At 40.1% G+C, this 19502-nt stretch overlaps 1 protein-coding gene across 3 annotated transcripts in view; it reads left to right on the forward strand.

Annotated features, from left to right (window-relative positions):
* Positions 1 to 19502, forward strand: part of LOC148190323 (multiple epidermal growth factor-like domains protein 11) — a 158907-nt gene that overhangs the window by 126560 nt on the left and 12845 nt on the right. For all 3 annotated transcript variants that reach the window (XM_088076744.1, XM_088076794.1, XM_088076817.1), the window contains exons 15-18: positions 3363 to 3509; positions 6477 to 6611; positions 16475 to 16603; positions 17816 to 17944. In XM_088076744.1, the coding sequence (XP_087932870.1) occupies positions 3363 to 3509; positions 6477 to 6611; positions 16475 to 16603; positions 17816 to 17944 (540 nt within the window). The remainder of the gene's footprint in view (positions 1 to 3362; positions 3510 to 6476; positions 6612 to 16474; positions 16604 to 17815; positions 17945 to 19502) is intronic.

Raw genomic sequence — 19502 nt, forward strand, 5'->3', positions numbered from 1 at the left:
CAAAACTGTGTGCACCATAAAAACAGAGAGATGACGTCAAGTTTCGACCTCAGAGAACCGCCTCTAATGTCACACCTGGAAAAAGAACAAAGAGAAAATGTTTTGGATGATTTTTAACTTCTTTCTCTGTGACGTCCCTTCAGTTTGTAGCTGGGTTTCCATCACGGATTTGCACAAAACTTAAGCGATATTTTCAAATGTTGATAAAACACAATTGTGAGATGACTGCGTTTCCACTGAGTGATATTATGCGACTTCTCGCGCCATAACATCCCAGTAACCATGGCGATCAAAGTTTAAAACATCAGCAGGTTTATTTCTGTTGCAGCCGCTTAATAAAGTCGATCTAATATCGCCGTAATTTCTTTGTCTCTTATCAAAGTGAAGAAGATCTCGGTCTCTTCCTCCGTCCTCACATACAGTCATGTTCCTTAGACCGTCATGTGACTTTGTCGTACTTTTTCTTCTTCTTTGGGTTTAATGGCGGTTGGCATCCATAAAGTCGCATTAACGCCACTTGGTGTTACACATCATATGAGCTCTAAAAGCCAAAAAAGGGTTTTGATTACAGTTTTTGCTAAATATGGTTTTTTTCGAATCGCCTGAAATAAGCACGTCGTGTGAGCGTAAAAACTTTTTTGTGGGAGTTTTTTCAAAATTGTCGTGTTTCCATTAGGTGTATTTTGTATATGCAATTTAGATTTGCTGGTCTTAACTCCCCTGCCTGTGTTTTTTAGAATTGCATCATGGGACGACACCGTCCGTCAGCTTCACTCTCACGATCCCGGAGAATTTAAATTTAGCATCCATAGACCGAGTCAGTATGAAGGTGAACTGGGAGACTGCACGTGTGTTTAAGAGGAGAAATCAAAGAACTGTAGTCACTTAAGAGCCTTAAGAGCTGTTTTCAGTCCTCGAGCGTCACATGAATTGAAGCATTCATGCTGCGTGTTAGATTTTTAGATTTTCTTTCACTGCTGCAGCCTCCCTGTAGATAAATATTAGCTGTTAGCTTTACACCGAGCTGCCTGAACTTTTGATGCAGAACTACGAGAACTTACGTTTGTCCTTCTTTATATTCTTTATTTCCCCACCGTCTCATCCTCCACCTCCCCCTGGTTTCACTTCACAGGCCGGCGTGCAGAGCGTGTGATTTTCCCCCACTTTGCAGCTCAGAGGTAGTTTATTAATTGAGTTATAATGGCAGCCTGTGAGCCACTCTCATATTCTCTCATATTCGCTGTCAAAGGAAGTCTCTAATGAGCTGCAGAGAGGACGACGGAGACATACTGTATCTGCACATACACTATTCTTACTCTGTCCGTCCGTCTGTCTCTTCTATATTTAGAGGGGCGTGTGTGTGTGTGTGTGTGTGGCTAAGTCTAACTAAGATTTAATGTAACGTGTGAGTCTCCCGGGCGCTGCAGTCTCCAGACTGTCCCCTGTGAGCACCGAGCGCTCTGATCCGTTCTGCAAGCCAGCTTTTGTGTAGACAGACTGCTGCCTCACAGGACACACACACACGTACACACACACACGTACACACACATGCAAGACTGATGAAAGAAGGAGACACTTCAGCAGATGATTAAAGGGCAAAAAGTCTCGGGCAGAATTTTGTGAATTTAGGGGTATTTTTTGTTGAAAATGTTTTTTGGTACAGACTGAGTTTGCAGGAACAGATCCGGGCTCTGAAGCCGAAATTACAGAGTGGCCAAAAGAGGAATTAAAACGTCCAGGTCCGTCATGTGACGCCATGAGGCCCGAAAACATTATTTTCAAATTTACATCCAATGCTAAAGAGACATCTGTAAATCAGTGGATACATTTTCTGAACTTTCATGAGTGAAAAGGATGACGCCGGCACGCTTACTGCACGCCAAGTTTATTGAAGACAATTTTTCAGTATCATTTTGGTCAAATTCATTTTGACCTGATGAAGATCCAGAGGTAAGTGTGCAGGCGTTACCTTTTCCCTCGTGAAAGTTGTTTTTGACAGCCATGTGACGTGCGTAAAACGATCCTTTTTTCTACATTTTCTGAACTTCCACCTTCAAGAAATGATTCGTTTCACCATCAGGATTTGATGCATCCAGTCTGATGACGTTTGTAAAGTCTGAAAGAGCTGCGAGACGTACCAGGACTCGCTCTGTTCACCTGTGACACGTGTCAAGACACAATACCGGGTGTGCATGTGCAGGAATGTTGCCTATCTTTGACTATTCATTCTGAAAAATAAACCTAAAACAAAACATTACCACAATTATACAGAACAACCAATAAACCTTCATATGCTCAAATGCCCCCCAAAAATATTCATATAAATAAACTAAATACAACAGCTCACACATACAGTGTGATAAGGTCCATCCATCCATCCATCCATCCATCCATCCATCCATCCACACACACACAATAATAACCCTAAAATAAATACAGTCATTATCAGTCTGGGGGATTGTGTTTACAGTTAAACTCCGTATCCATGGAGCTGATTAGATCCGCCACATAACTGAATTTAATTTGGGGCTATAACAAACTGAATTTCATTAAATTGACTCAGAATTAAGCGAGTTACAGTCAGTTTTGTCGCGAAGTCTGCATCTCTCGCAAACGCTCGTATCACGTCAGAAACTACATGGTTTGTCCAAGCGGTGTAGCCGTAGCCTGCCGTCAAAGGTGGTGGACCTTTCTGCACATGCACACCTTGTTTTGCAAACGGACTCAAATGTTTACAGGACGCTCTTAAGACGTTCTCCGGATGTTTTACAGGAGGTGATGTCCTGCACATCAGTGTTTGCACCTCAAACTGAGAACTACATGCAGCTGCATCTCTAAACCACAGACGGGATTAGTGGCCCTAAATTTCAAAACAAACAAAATAGCATCTGTCAGGGACTATTTTCAGCAGCGGATTAATCCATATTTGGTGCTCTAGTGAGAATTTGTGGCAACAGGATTTTTTTTTTTTGGATTTGTTGACAGTCAGGGAAATACAGGATATCACCGAGTGTATCTTTAAAGAGGAGGCGAGTGCGAAGAATCGTCTCTTTGTCTCTCTGATGTGTCACATCTGTCCTCTGTGCTGACTCAATGTCTGAGTCGATGCTTAAAAAGTCTTTTGCTAATGTTCCCTCATCCGACGACTCTTTGCATCATTCTCCTCTCTCCCGTCTCGAGTTCAAGTGACACATCTGAAACTCAGGGGAGTCAGTTTGACTCTTACTTAAAAGCTGCAGAGCAAAGAACAAAGTGTGCACTCAAACTGTGTGTGTGTGTGTGTGTGTGTGTGTGTGTGTGTGTGTGCGCGCGCGTGCTTGTGTGCGTGTGTGCGTGCGTGTGTGCGTGCGTGCTCCCTGCAGGTGTCCACTGTGACAGTGTGTGTGAGGAGGGACGCTGGGGACCAAACTGCTCCTACAGCTGCACCTGTGAGAACGGAGGCTCCTGCTCTCCGGAGGACGGCACCTGTGTGTGCGCTCCGGGTTACCGCGGCACCAACTGCAGACGAAGTAAAGAAACATCTCACATACACACACACATACACACACACACACACTTTACTGTTCTGTCACAGTCGTAGATGCAGTGCATTGGAATATCGACTTTTATACTAAAAAATAGCAAAACGATTAAAAAATGTTTAATTCTTTGTAAAAGCTTTCCAAAAATAGTTTTCCAAAAACACACCAAGCATCAGCATCAGGGTCCTGAGACTCCTGTGACACCTTCAGTCCCTCCAGGATTTTGCCGGCTGTTTTTGTGGTTGCGGCCTGAAATGCCTGAATTTGCAGCAGCTTTTCTAAAATTGCGACTCATTACACAAAGCAACAATGTGTGGACTAATTAGATTTACAGACACTTTACATCCACACATATAAATTATAACCCGAGATTTGAGAAAGAAATGCAGCTGAGAAGGCGTTATAAAAATCTTTATAAAATGAAGAGAGGCCAAATTTTAGAGGAAAATATCCGTTTAGAAAAATATCTGAATACACATTAACAATATATACATAAAAAGTTCAGAAGCTTTTTTAATAATCGTGTGTTTTGTGGCAGCAGGTGAACGGTGGAGTTTCACTGTTCACACAGTTTGAGTTTAATGTAATGTAATTTTATCGAGACAGGACAGCGCACAATAAAACATGAACCTTATATAAAACAAGGAGAGACGCATGGTACCAGGTTCCAGCAGAGCTGCTGTTTTCCGCCTGTAGTCCCTGAGCGGGTTAGAGGAATAAATAAATACATAAATGACAGAAAAATTACATTCAGTTTTACTCACAGAAAAACTCTGTGTGTCCTTGAGGTCTTTATTAAGGGCTGAATGAATTTCATCCTTCATTAAACATTCGTTAAGCTGCTTTTTCATAAAAGTTTTATAGTGTTTACATCCTTGTTTGCCGGCGTGCAGTCATCTTTTTCCGGCTGTAACTGATGGATTGTTCTGCATTTTGCATTTTTTGACACGTTATGTCCACCTGTGGATCAGTGGGAACATGTCAGTCTCTCAGATGTCACAGAAAAAGCAGAATTTCTCCCAAAGTGAAAAAATAAAGTCACTCAGAAGAGTCGAAGCGCGCTAACTTACTAACTGTGGAGGACTGAAACTGCCAAAATCAAAAGTAAATAAATAAATAAATGAATATACCCAAAATGTCAGTATTTAAGTTATGTCCCTTTTCTTTTTCCACTTTATTTACAAATTTTGAAAAAAAAAAAGGAAAATAATATATAAATAAATAAGCAAATAAAAATAAAAATAAATAAAATGAAAAGGGAAATGATTTAAATATTGGCATTTTGGGCATATTCATTTATTTATTGACACATTTATTTATTTATTCATTTATTTTTGATTTTGGCAGTTTCAGCCCTCCATAGCTAACTGCGTTTTATTTAGGAAATCATTTTAATGGACAGTCGAGGAGAAATTCTGTCTCCAGATCAGTCAGCGTGTTTTTCAATGTCTGAAAATCAGAATCAGATAAAAGTCGAGTCGTGTGTTCGACGGTTGTTCAGATACAAGAACGATTTGTTTTCTGATTTGATTATTGAGAAAAGTTTAAATCAGAGATTCTCAACTTACTTTGCTTGAGGAGCCGACCCAGACGTGTTTCTATGATTGAAGGACATTTTTAGGATTTTAGGACATTTTTAGGATTTATGATGTTTCCAGGATTTAAGAACATTTCTAGAATTATGAGGCATTTCTAGTATTTTAGAAGATTTTTAATATTTTAGAACATTTCTATGGTTTTAGGGCATTTTATGATTTTAGGACGTTTGTAGTATTTCAGGAAATTTGTAGGATTTAAAGGCATTTCCAGGATTAGGACATTTTAGGATTGTTGGACATTTCTAGGCTATAGGGATTTTGAGGATTTGAGGAGGTTTCTAGGATTTTAGGACATTAGGGTCTGAGGTAGCACCTCTGTCGGGGGGTGCGGGGATCCTCTACTGCCACTTTTTTTTTAAGTATTATTTTTTGGGCTTTTTTTGCCTTTCCTCCCTATTTAGACAGGACAGCTGGAGCCTGAAAGGGGGCGAGAGAGAGGGGATGACAGGCAGAATCGAGGACGTAGCCTCTAACACGACAGAGCACAATCACTGATGCTGTTGTTTGATGCTGTTTTTTGTCTCTGACACCTTGTGGACACTAAAGTAGAAAAACTATTCACAGTGTTGGTCACTTTATTTTTACTGTGAATTAGAAAATGTTTGGGGGGCCACGTGGCTCCCTATCAGGGGCCAGATTTGGCCCGCGGGCCGTAAGTTGAGCTGTAAATCATCTGTAGTAAAATCTGGTGAAGTGAACCGTGAGTCGACCTGTTGATGTTTCCTCTCCGCTGGTGAAACACGCAGCAGCTCCTCCTCGTCTCCGCGCTGCATCACGGTGATGAATTTAAGGGCTCTCAGTTCACAGTTTGGCCAATTATCTTAATTAGTAAAATCCTGCAGCGTGAGCGAGGCGGCGCCGCGGCCTGCACCAGCTTGTCTCGCCACTTAGAGGAACATCAATTAAAGCAAATTAAAGGCCTCGAGAAGACGTACGGGGGAGGATGTGAGGAGGAGAGGAAACAAAGAAGAGCTGAAACCGCCATCAGGTCGACCCGCAGAGGAGACGACGGGCTCGAAATGCACGCGCACACACAACCACGCACACACACACACACACACTCGTAGGCTGGACGATGTTGAGTTTTTATATACGTACATTTACTTAAATTGAGACTAAGTGAACCATGAAATCCTTTATTAAAATGATCAAAGAACTAATCAGAGAACTAATCAGGATTTCCCTTTAGACTCTGGAATTGACTTCTCTCTGTCTCTCACACACACACACACACACACACACACACACACACACACACACACACACACACAGACACACACACACACATCCTCTAACTCTGCTGTGTGTGTGTGTGTGTGTGTGTGTGTGTGTGTGTGTGTGTTTGTGTTCTCTGCAGCGTGTTCTCCTGGTTTCTTCGGCCATCGATGCAGTCAGTCGTGTCCTCAGTGCGTCCACAGCGACGGCGCGTGTCACCACGTCACCGGTCACTGTGAATGTCTCTCTGGATTCTTCGGCTCGCTCTGTAATCAAGGTCAGTTTCTCTTCACTCCTTCACCCCAAAACGCTCCAGCTGCTCTGAGGAGCCACAACAGTGTTGACATCAAAAAGTAAAATTTCACCGGCGTCACGTGTTTTGTAACTGCCCAAAGATCATTAATTATCGGCCAAAATTATTCCAAACTCTGTCTGAGGGTTGACGCAGACCACATGAAGCAGACGCAGTTCTGTTTGGGATGAGAGCAGCTGTCTGATAACCATGGTAACCACGGTAACATGATACAGCTCGTGACGACACTGGCACTAAGGCCACATTTACAAAGAAATGATTTCAGGAGTTAACGGCAACCTTTAGTTACATTTTGGCTCTTCAGTTACACGAAAACGAAAGATCTGAAATTTAGTTCTAGATTTACTCACCATCACTTACACGCACCAATGCTTTGTTTTTGAAAACTTAAATTGCAGCTCTTTGCTCAGGGTTCAAAGGTTAACAAAAGGTGTCTGAAAGCAGCACAAGAAAAAGTGATGTGGCTCCAGGGTTCAAAGGGTTAAGTGATGTGATGTTTAAAGCCTCACATTACAGAACTAAGTTTACGTCACACAAACCCTCGTGGCTGTGTGAACATAGAAAGTTTTATTTGGGATTTTGGTCTAAAGGCTGCTGGAGTTTAAAAACAGGTGGTGAGATGTTTGGTCGTCACACTCTGAGACAGCGACTGCCAATTTAAAGCTGCGGCCACCAAAATCAGCCTGCCCGAAAAACCTGAAACCTCCGTCTGCGTGTGACACAGATTGTGACCAACATATTTTTAGACCCGTCTCACACAGTGAGACACGCAGAGCTCCACACGGAGACCAACATCATGTTGTTTTTCAGTCAGCCAGTCGGACAGATTATTACTGCAGAATTTATCTTCATCTTCACGTCTCGTTCAATACTGTTTAACCCTTTAGAGACTGTTTGTCTCATTTTAGTCTCTTTTCTTCTTCCTGTTGTGATAACTGTGTGTGTGTTGATGCATGTGTCCTAAATGTAGTCCAGATTGTGTATTTGAGTGTAATCAGTGAATTTGCAGCTCAGCTCCTACAATAAGTCTAAAATACACTGTGGAAACTAAATAGTTACATTCAGACTGTTCAGGTCCAAAAATGCTCCATTGAAACCCATTCAAACTGACATTTTTGATCCCACAGCCATCAGAGCAGAAAAACAGGACTTGTATTATTTCTGGGTGTCATTCTGGGCTTTTGACTCTGAATTTGTCATTTTGACTATTTTCCACCTGATGAGGTCATTTTGACCATATTTGGCATCTGGAGGAAATACATGCTATTTCCACTAGGTGACCTGTCACAGTCAATGTAGCTGCTGATCACTGACATATCCCAGACTGTCAGCAGCTACACTCACACACTGACATATCCCAGACTGTCAGCAGCTACACTCACACACTGACATATCCCAGACTGTCAGCAGCTACACTCACACACTGACATATCCCAGACTGTCAGCAGCTACACTCACACACTGACATATCCCAGACTGTCAGCAGCTACACTCACACACTGACATATCCCAGACTGTCAGCAGCTACACTCACACCCTGAGCACGGAGGAGACTGACAATGATTCATTTTTTCATCTAAAAACATGGTGGCATCATGACAAAAACCCGGCATTTAAAGGGTTAAAATTCTGAAAATTACTGAATATTTGATATTTATGATTAGGACTGATGTTGGTTAAAAAGTAAACTCAATGAAATCAGAAAATTTGAAGCATATAATATTTTTAATAGCTTGATTTTGTGTGCAGAGTATGAGTGTGAATATTGACACTACAAAAAAAAGTAGAAAAATCAATGTTTCTGCTGATCATTGACATATCCCAGACTGTGAAAATCAAAACAGTAATAATGTACTTAGCATGTAGTATATTAAAAATAATTTACTTTTTTTTCATTTTAAAACATAATGGCATCATGGTAAAAACCTGGAATTTAATGGGTTAAAATTCTGAAAATTAATTAATTTTTGATATTTATAATTAGAGCTGTTGTTGGTTAAAAAAATAACTCAATGAAAGTAGAAAATCAGAATATATTTTACATTTTTAAGCTTGGTTTTGAAAAGCTCATTTTGTGCACAGAGCGACACGACTGTGTGTAATATTAAAGCAGGCGCTAAAGGGTTAATAATCACCTTCTCACACCTCTCCTCAGCTGCTCGCAGCTCTCTGCAGCCTTCAGTTTATTCAGAAACAGGACAGAAGAGGGAGATTCAGCCGCTGCAGTCGGCCTCTTGACATCTACATTTACACAAGCCTTTGTTTTGTAAAACTCTGACACCTCTAATTAACTTCAGGTTCAGATCGAAGCAGCCAAAGCGAAGCCCTCGAATGTCTCCGTCTGGTTAGAAATGCAGATAATGAAAGAGAAAGAAATCTAAACCTTGTGTCCTTGTGTGTCCCTGGAACTACTTCTCCTGATTTGATCTGAATCCTCTTTTTGTTTCGCTCTGGTTTCGTTCGTCTGCAGGTTAAACAGGTGTTAATTCTGCCATGATGGCAGCTGGCCCGAGGTTCAGTGCCAAGTCGAATTTTAGATGTAGACAGTGGAGGAGTGCGCTGTGAAATATTCATCATCATTAAACATGAAGACGGCCTCAGTTCGGCCCCGTCCCACATTAGACATTCAGCTGGCCGCTGCATCTTTGAGCTTAGATAACCCAGAGAGGCCTGATAATCAGACGCCCGGCGCCGGGGCTTTTCGTCCCGCTCCGTCCCCGTCCTCCCGATGTGTGATACCCTAATGATGTTATTGACTGTAAACTCTCAGAGGCTCACAAGAAAACAGCTCAGTGTGTGTGTGTGTGTGTGTGTGTGTGTGTGTGTGAGTGAGAGAGAGAGAGAGAGAGAGAGAGAGAGAGTTAATGGAGACAAACTGGCTTTTCACCTCTTGAGTAAAGAAATCACATTTCTTTTTCAAGTCAGGATGTAAAACTCACACAGAAGAAATGTCCTTTTAGAAAAACACCGTGCGTTATCTATACAATATCAACAACACAAAGACGTTTCTGTTTTACAGACTGAACCTACATCTGAACCTGGTTTATTGTCAAGTAGATTTTCAAACACATGAGAAGTGTGCCTCAGTATCTAACAAGAAAACAGTGAGAAAAAAAGCACTGCAGAAGTGAAGAGTCATAAATATTAATTAGGAAAAAAAAATTACCAATATGGGAAAAAAATCAAGAAATATGCATAAAAAAGGGGAAAAAAAGCTATTATTGTACAAACATCAGAACCTTGTTTATTGTAAAATAGATTTTCAAACACACGAAAAATGTGCCTCTGTGTGTTGGTACTTAACAAGAAAACTGTGAGAGAAAAGCAAGAGTCAAGAATCAGAAATATTACATAGAAGAAAATACAATACAGATATGGGGAAAAAATCCAGAAATATTTTAAACAAGAATACAAATATATCTCCATTTTAAAGCAACTTAAAACATCAGAATCTGATTTATAGTCGAGTAGATTTTCAAACATGAGGAATGAGCCTCTGTGTCTTGGTACATAACATGAAAACAATGAGAAAAAGGACAGAAAAAAGCACTACAGAAGTCAAGGATTATAAATATTTAATAGAAAAAAATTTAATAAGAATATGGAGGAAAAAAGTGAAGAAATATGTTAAATACCAACGCAAAGATATCTTCATTTAAAAGCAACTTCAAACATCAAACTTCTTTTATTGTCGAGTAGATTTCCAAACACACAAGGAATGTGCCTTAGTGTATTAGACAGCATATAGATGTCTTTTCTGGACGTAGCATAGATGTCTTTTCTGGACATAAGTAGTATACATGTCTTTTCTGGATGTCATAAAGATGTCTATTCTGGTCATACATAGTATAGACGTCTTCTCTGGACGTACTATAGTAGATTAGGGCTGGGCAATAAAACAATGGAGAACCAAATGCAGTGAAGGACTTTGACTGTAGAACAGCTGAGTGTTTGGCAGCCACAGCACTGAAACAGCCACATTTGCAGAGGTGGAAAGTGACTTCATCATTGCTCCGTGTCTCATCCAGCCGCTCGCGCTGAGCTCTCATTATTATCACCAGGGGCAGATGTAATGTTTTGGGGGCCCGGGGCCACAAGCACATGAGCTTATTTTCAGCCTTTCTCTAACTGTGAATGTCGGCAGGCTGTTGGCAGCTATAGGAGAAGTAGGCCGACTCAACAGTTTTTAATTCCTGAGTAAAATGATTAATAACACAGAAGTTTGACAGAAGCTGAAGTCAGAGTCCTGCAGTCAGGAGAGGTTGGCCTATTATCAGCACAATGTGCTTAAATATGTTTAAGATGTAGCTTTTGATTTTTATATAATACTGGAAAGTTCAATAAATGATAATAGTTAGTTAGCGCAGAGACATGTGCGACAGCGCGCAGACATGTCCGATAGCTGACTCCAGTGTGTGGACATGTCCAAAAGCCCACTCAAGGGCCAACATGTCCAGAGCCCGCTCCTGCTTACTCCAGCGCGAATATGTCTGACAGGCGGTCCATCACGGACCGACAGCCCGCTCCATGCGCGAACATGAGCAAAAGCCCATGTATATGCTGTCTAACTAGCCGCTCCAGCGCGGACATGTCCAAAAGCCCGCTCCAGCACAGATTTGTGCATCAGCTCGCTCCAGCGCGGACACGTTTGTTTTTGACTTTGCTGCTCTCCAGTCTGAAAAGCAGTCAGGTATGTTGGCATGAATACGCTTTATTGTGGGCTTAAAACGACGTTGAATTTAGGGAGATACATTAATGGTCAGAGAAAACTGAATCTTCTCCCCAACGAAGTTAGAGTGGACACAACATCAGACTGAAGATGGAAACGGAGAGTTGACGACTCTGTCAGATATCAGACGAGCTCGCTCTCTCTAAATACTGGTCCAGTTTTTGTAATGTTGATGGTATTAGTCATTTAAACATGGGGAAATAAGCTCCGGGTTTTAAAAAATACCATAGTTCTCCTGCTAATAATCAGTGTCAGTAGCCAAGTATGAGTCGGTGTCGATGAGGGTCTCGTGCTTTGTTTCTGAGTCCAGATATCAGGAGGAAAACTGTTCTTTGGGCACAAAAACCAACAAAAATCAGGATTCTTTCAACTGAATTATTTTCAAATATCTGACTCCTCGGGTGGCTTTACCTGCAGTGATGAAAGACAAAATGAGATTCACCCTCAGACTCCTCAGCGGATGCTTTTATGTCTTCACACATCAGTCGTCAGTGGCTCACACACTGTGAATTACATTTGATGTGTGGCTCTTAGTTGTAGGTTTCTTTGATATGAATGTATTTTATAAGCTTTGTCTTATTCTACATATCCTCTGTCCATAGTTCTTTATGAATATTTAATCATTTTATTATCAGTATCAAAGGTGCAGTCTGTAACTCTGGTCAGCCCAAGGTCACCTCTGACCTCAGACAGCCTGCCAGACGCTGCTCTGGGTCAGACGTTTTCAGAAAATTCTTTCACTGCAGGTATGAATAGTTTTGATGTGAAAGTTTTGTAACAGGGTAATTCAGAGTGCTTTACAAAGCAATAAAATATAAAAACATTATGAAAGATCCAGATTTACAATAGATAGTAAAGAGATAAGATATAATGGGTAAAATTAATTACTAAACTATATAAAAAAAATTACATAAAAATCACAACAAAAAAGCAAGAGTGCAGACAAATGGTGCAAAGATAAAAAGATTATTTAAAACAATTTAAAATCAAGTTAAAGATATGTCTGCAGTCAGTGGGTGGAATAGGCAAAGCAAAAAGGAACGTTTTTAGTTTCGACTTTAATCAGAGATTAAACTCAAATGTGCCAGTCAGTGTCAGGAATTATCTATTTAAAATGATTACTAGCAACCCAAAAATGATCAATATGATATTTACTTTTTAATTTTTCTGAGATAAAATCAGGTGGGCTCTAGAATTAACAACTTCTTCTTCAAGTCGTCCACAGGGCCGGAGTGCATCCTTTGGGGGGCCAGTTCTGGCCCTCATGCCGTATTTTTGACACCTTGGGTTTAATCATTACATGAGTGTTGAATATCCCGTTAACGTCCTGCTCAGGTGTTTCGTAGAGCACATTTGGAGTCACTATATCTTGATCAAAATTGTGTTGAATTCAACTCAACCTAATTGAGCCGTTTCTACCGTTCGGTTTAGGTTTGTGATGCTAAAATACTTAAAAAAACATCTCACCTCCCGCAGGAAGTTAGGCAAGGCAAGTTTATTTGTATAGCACATTTCAGCAACAAGGCAATTCAAGGTGCTTCACACAGATCATTGAAATACAACAACAGAGGGAAAGGAAGCACATTTAAAACATTATAAAAGAAGCATGTAAAAGGTGATTAAAAACAGCAAGTAGGAAAACAACAGATAAAACCCAAAAATATAAAAACACATATATTAAAATAAGAGTTGCAGTGCAGAGTTTCGAAGTAAAATATAAAATTTAAAAAGTAAAAAGCCTTTTAGTCAAAGGCAGCAGTGAACAGGTGAGTCTTTAACCTTGACTTAAAAGAAGTCAGACTCTCAGCAGACCTGATATTTTCTGGTAGTTTGTTCCAGATATACGGAGCATAGAAACTGAATGCTGATTCTCCATGTTTAGTTCTGACTTTTGGAGCACAGAGCAGACCTGCAAGACCTGAGTGGTCTTGATGGTTCATACTGGACTAGAAGGTCTTTGATGTATTTTGGGCCTAAACCATTCAGTGCTTTATATGCTAGCAAGAGAATTTTAAAGTCTATTCTCTGAGAGACAGGGAGCCAGTGTAGAGACCTCAGGAGCAATAAAATCACAGCAGACATGAGCGCTCTGCAGGGGGGATTTTCAAAGATCGGCATATTTATTCAACATTTTATAGTATTAAAGTAGTAGTATATTAAGTATTAAAATCTTATAAGGGTCAAATCGTTTTTTAAAAACATGCTCTACCAAACGGTCAATTTGACCTTCTGTGGCAAAGGCAGTGAAGCTCAGCTAATGAAACTAAAATTGGCTTTTTGCTCAGGTATAAATAACCTTCTGATCATGCATTGTTGTTAAATGATACGTTTAATGTTATCCATTATATCTATGGTATATCTATTATCTATATGGTGAAAAAATGTTTTTTACTGTCTAAACCCATGTTTTACCAAACAGTTGAGTTTGCCTTTTATAGCAAAAGTGGGGATGCTAAGACAAGAAAATTGCATTTTTTTTTATATCAGTACAATTTTTTCACCATTTCTGAGAAGTTTTCAAAGTGTGTGATGGTAAAAATGTGTGGAAATATAAGTGCTGGTAATACGACCAATTCCATGGTTAAAGTTTTATATATGTTACTATCACATATTTCAAGCATTATAACAGTAAAATATTTTTAATTTAATTTTTTTTTCTGTTTTACCATTTCAATGAACGACCATCTCAACCGTCTGGTAGAGGCCTATTTTTAAAAAATTATGGGATATGATAAAATAATGAACATTGATCTTGTTATTATAGCCCCAAGGACATAAAAAATGCAAAGAAAAGAAATTCCACTGCTTTTTTCTTGGTGAGGAGGTTAAAGGGATATGATTCAAGAAAAATGAAACGTCTCTTTTCAGCAGCAGCAGATTCACGGACCTTCTTCAGTGTAACGTTCAGTACAAAACTCCTGTTAATTGTGACTGTTATTATCTTTAATTTGAAGAGAAGCTGCTTTTTGGGTTTGCAGTGTGATGGAAATTGCTTTAAAACATCCCACTTCTATGAAACGGTGAAATGAATCTTCACTGCTGATTGTTTCTAATGTGATGAGCGTTTCTGCAGAAAACAAGCAGGAGACAAAAAAACAAAACTGTGTTCAAAGTTTCTCCTCCTAAAGAGGGGCCGCAAGAAGTTTGTTTTCCAGTTAATCATTTTAGGGAAATGCACATCCTGTTGCTTTAGGATGTAATACTTCTATTTTTTTATATTCACATCTCTAAATCTAGTTACACTGATAAAATATTGAGTCTGCAGCATCTGACAAGCCTGATTATATATTCCTGTGCTCTTGGGTTTTCAGATTATTGCCAATTAAAATGAGAGGACATACGGCAAATACTGCACATTATATATCAGTGTAGAGTTTGGTTTTAACAAAAATGTATAAGTTTATTCAGTTAAAAGTATTTTAGAAAACAGAAGAACTCTGAGAGCAGACAGACGATCATGTGACATTAAAAAAAACTTAAAGTGTGACAGTGTAAAATATTACGAGCCGGCATTGAACTTGACCTCATGACGTTTAAATGTTTAATGAGTGTTTGCGTGATTATGACACATTACTGGATACAGCGTGTGCTTATGAAACATTACTGATTCTTCTTGGTAATGTTTAGATAAGATAAATACATTATTCATACATGAAGTGTGCAGATATTCATTATTTCACTGCTCTGCACTCATTTGCATTTTACTGCCACCTGTTACTCAGAATGTATGGTGTTCATTAATAGTTTCCGCCTGTCTCTGCTTTAATAACCATTAGCCGGCCGCAGATTGTTTCTCCAAAAGAATAAAACCCAGAAGGATTCTTTACTCGGGAATATGAGAGCAATAAAGATCATTATGAATGCTTTAATGAAGTCCCCGCTCTAACGTAACAGTAACCAATGTCTGACTAGTGTCTGTAAAGTTGGGATCAAAGTGACGCACGGCACATGTGCGCACATGAAGAACACCACGTTTAGTCCAAATAATTAGCAGGAGAGGGACCGCAGCTCCCCGAGGAGCGTCTCTTAACCGAGCACACAATTAGTACTCAGCTCACGGATGTGTTAGCTTTGGTCACGCTCTGGTGATGTCATTCAGTCCACGCGACGCTTTGGTCCGCAGCGAAATATCAGAACGACATCCGGAGGGACAATAATGACATGTGGTGCAAACTTCCCGTGGAGGACGAGCCCTAATGATGTCGGCGTTTCATGTAAAACTACAAACAGGCCACAAAAAATAAAAAACTTTTTAATTAATGAGATGATTGTGGATGGATTACTGAGCAGGCGTACCAGGCACAAGGGCCCCAAGTGTCAGGGGGCCCCGGGGCCCTCACCTGCAAAATCTGACCCAAATATCATGTACGGAGAAGACATGAAAGACCAAAAAAAAAACACAAAATGACTTGAAGTGACACAAAACAACCACAAAGAAATAAATAACTACAAAGAGACACAAAACAATCACAAAGTGACCACAAAGGGACACAAAACAACCACAAAGAGACACAAAATGACTACAAAGAGACACAAAACAACCACAAAGAGACACAAAACAACCATTAAGAGACACAAAATGACCACAAAGAGACACAAAACAACCACAAAGAGACACAAAATGACCACAAAGAGACATGAAGTGACCACAAAGGGACACAAAACGCCTACAGACACAAAATGACCACAGAGACACAAAACAACCACAAAGAGACACAAAATGACCACAAAGAGACACAAAACAACCACAAAGAGACACAAAATGACTACAAAGAGACACAAAACAACCACAAAGAGACACAAAATGACTACAAAAAGACACAAAATGATCACAAAGAGACACAAAACAACCAAAAAATGGCCACAAAGAGACACAAAACAACCACAAAGAGACACAAAACAACCACAAAGAGAAACAATCAACCACAGAGAGAAACAATCAATCACAAACAGCTACAAAGAGGTTTCAAAGGGTTGGCTAATCTTTTGAAAACAGTTTATTTCTACTTTGACAGACAATATTGGAGTAGTATTTTCCTCCATGAGTTATCACGAAGACTGAAAGTATTTCTGTGTGTGTTTGTGTGTATTTCCACAGTGTGTCCCAGTGGAAAGTACGGTAAAGCCTGCGCTGAGTCGTGTTCGTGCACTAATAACGGCACCTGTAACCCCATCGACGGCTCCTGTCAGTGTTTCCCCGGCTGGGTCGGCGAGGACTGCTCCAAACGTGAGACGCTGCACATCACCTCCTCTCACCTCAGCACTCCTCCTCCTGCTGGAGCTGATCCGGACCAGTCAGAGACAAAAACCTACGATAGTTTCTGCTTCAGCTCTGGCATTAACCCTTTAATATTACACACACTTGTATCGCTCTGCACACAAAATGTAAAAAATATTCTACATTCATATAATTTTCTACTTTCATTGAGTTAATTTTTCTAACCAAAATCAGTCTAATCATAAATGTTGTATATTCAGTAATTTTCAGAATTTTAACCATTTAAATGGCAGTTTTTTGTCATGATGTCACTGAGTTTTTAGATGAAAGAAACTGAATTATTTAATCTCCTCCGTGCTCAGTGTGTGAGTGTAGCTGCTGACAGTCTGGGATATGTCAGTGTGTGAGTGTAGCTGCTGACAGTCTGGGATATGTCAGTGTGTGAGGGTAGCTGCTGACAGTCTGGGATATGTCAGTGTGTGAGTGTAGCTGCTGACAGTCTGGGATATGTCAGTGTGTGAGTGTAGCTGCTGACAGTCTGGGATATGTCAGTGTGTGAGTGTAGCTGCTGACAGTCTGGGATATGTCAGTGTGTGAGTGTAGCTGCTGACAGTCTGGGATATGTCAGTGATCAGCAGCTACATTGACTGTGACAGGTCACCTAGTGGAAATAGCATGTATTTCCTCCATATGCCAAATATGGTCAAAATGACCTCATGAGGTGTAAAATAGTCAAAATGACAAATTCAGAGTCAAAAGCCCAGAATGACACCCAGAAATAATACAAGTCCTGTTTTTCTGCTCTGATGGCTGTGGGATCAAAAATGTCAGTTTGAATGGGTTTCAATGGAGCATTTTTGGACCTGAACAGTCTGAATGTAACTATTTAGTTTCCACAGTGTATTTTAGACTTATTGTAGGAGCTGAGCTGCAAATTCACTGATTACACTCAAATACACAATCTGGACTACATTTAGGACACATGCATCAACACACACACAGTTATCACAACAGGAAGGAGGAAAGAGACTAAAATGAGACACGCCCCAAATTCACCCAGTCACTGCTGAGAGTGCATCTTTCTCACTCTGTATTTAACCGTGTGTGTGTGTGTGTGTGTGTGTGTGTGTGTGTGTGTGTGTGTGTGTGTGTGTGTGTGTGTGTGCGTGCGTGTGTGCGTGCGTGCGTGCATGCGTGCTCTGTGATCTATGTTTTTGGCAGCGTGTCCTCAGGGTTCGTGGGGTCCAGACTGCATACATACATGTAACTGTCACAACGGAGCTCAGTGCAGCGCCACGGATGGAGAATGTAACTGCAGCCCCGGATGGACGGGACTCTACTGCACACAGCGTACGCCACTCACACACACACACACACACTCACACACACACACACACACACTCACACACACACACACACACTCACACACACACAGAGCACGCTCTCTGGCTGCTCTCACTTCTTGCAGCGGAGTCAGCGAGGTCGGTCTCCTGCTTTGAATGTCTCACACCTGCACCTCCATCTGGTGGCAGATCAAAAACACTGCACGCCTGAAGACATTGTTCTCCTCTCATTTGCCTGTTTTGTGCCTCCTCTCTTTTTCTCGTCTCCCCCGTCCTCCCACCTGTGACCCGGAAATCGATCTCACTGTCTTGAGCCATCTTTAAAGGATGTCTCAGCTCCTTAAATGCCTCCTGAATAGAGAGGAGCGAGCAGAGATTAGGTTTCCTGGAGGAGATATGAGAGGAGGCATCGACGAATCCTTTTCAGAAATCTTCTCTTCACCCATGATGACCAAAAACACCAAACCCAAATCTAAGGGTGAAAAAGCCAATCACTGCATCGCCTCACGCCTCCTGTGTCTCAACCAAAAAGTTACACATGAGCACACGAAAAAAACTTAAGCCAGCAGCCGACCTGCAGGTCCGTCTGCGCCTGCAGGTACACACGCACGTATCGCTCTGCACACAAAATGCATTTTTCAAAATCAGGCTATTAAAAATATTATTTGTTAATATGATTTCTTGTTTTTAATTGAGTTTATTTTTTTAACCAGCATCAGTCCCAATCATACATATCATATATTGATTAATTTTCATAATTAAAACCCTTTAAATGCCAGGTTTCTGTCATGTTTCCACAATGTTTTAAATGCAAAAAAAAAATATTATTATTATTATTTTCAGTAAACTACATGCAAATCGATTTTTTTTAATTATCATAGCCTGAGATATGTCAATGATTTTTATACTTTTTTTTGCAGTCAAACATTCATACCACTCTGCACACATAAACAGTTTTAAAAATCAGGCTATAAAAGATATTATTCGTTAATATGATTTTCTACTTTCATTGAGTTTATTTTTTTAACCAGCATCAGTCCTGATCATAAATATCAAATATTCATAAATTGATTAATGATTAATGATTCCACATGGTTTTAGATGAAAAAAAAAACAAAAAAATGAATTATTGATAATATACTACATGCTCAGTGAGCGCTTCAGCAGCGGCTCGGGGATAACGCAGCTGGTCATGCTGTTGCACTGTCGCTCGCAGTGTTGTGGATATTTTGTTGGTTTTAAGTTGTTAAATAACCAAAATCCAACATCTTCTGAAAATCTCAGACCAGTGTACCACGCTATAGAATAACGTCAGTCAGCTGTGAGGTATTAAGAACAAATCCTAATATTTGCAAAACGTCATGATGTTAACATCTATACAACATGAAATTCAGTCTTTGTTAGACATTTAAAATATTGTAAATCTGATTTTTATTTTACCCAAAATGTAATATCTGTCTGACATCACACTGATCTGCTGTGTCCGCTGGAACTCCTCAAATAAAGTAATAAGAGGTGAAAACCACCTTAACTAAAATCACAATATGATATTTCTATGGCAGAGG

Source organism: Plectropomus leopardus, chromosome 1 (assembly GCF_026936395.1).
Source record: "Plectropomus leopardus strain MGB_pleo_1.0 chromosome 1, ASM2693639v1, whole genome shotgun sequence".
Classification (NCBI taxonomy): Eukaryota; Metazoa; Chordata; class Actinopteri; order Perciformes; family Serranidae; genus Plectropomus; species Plectropomus leopardus.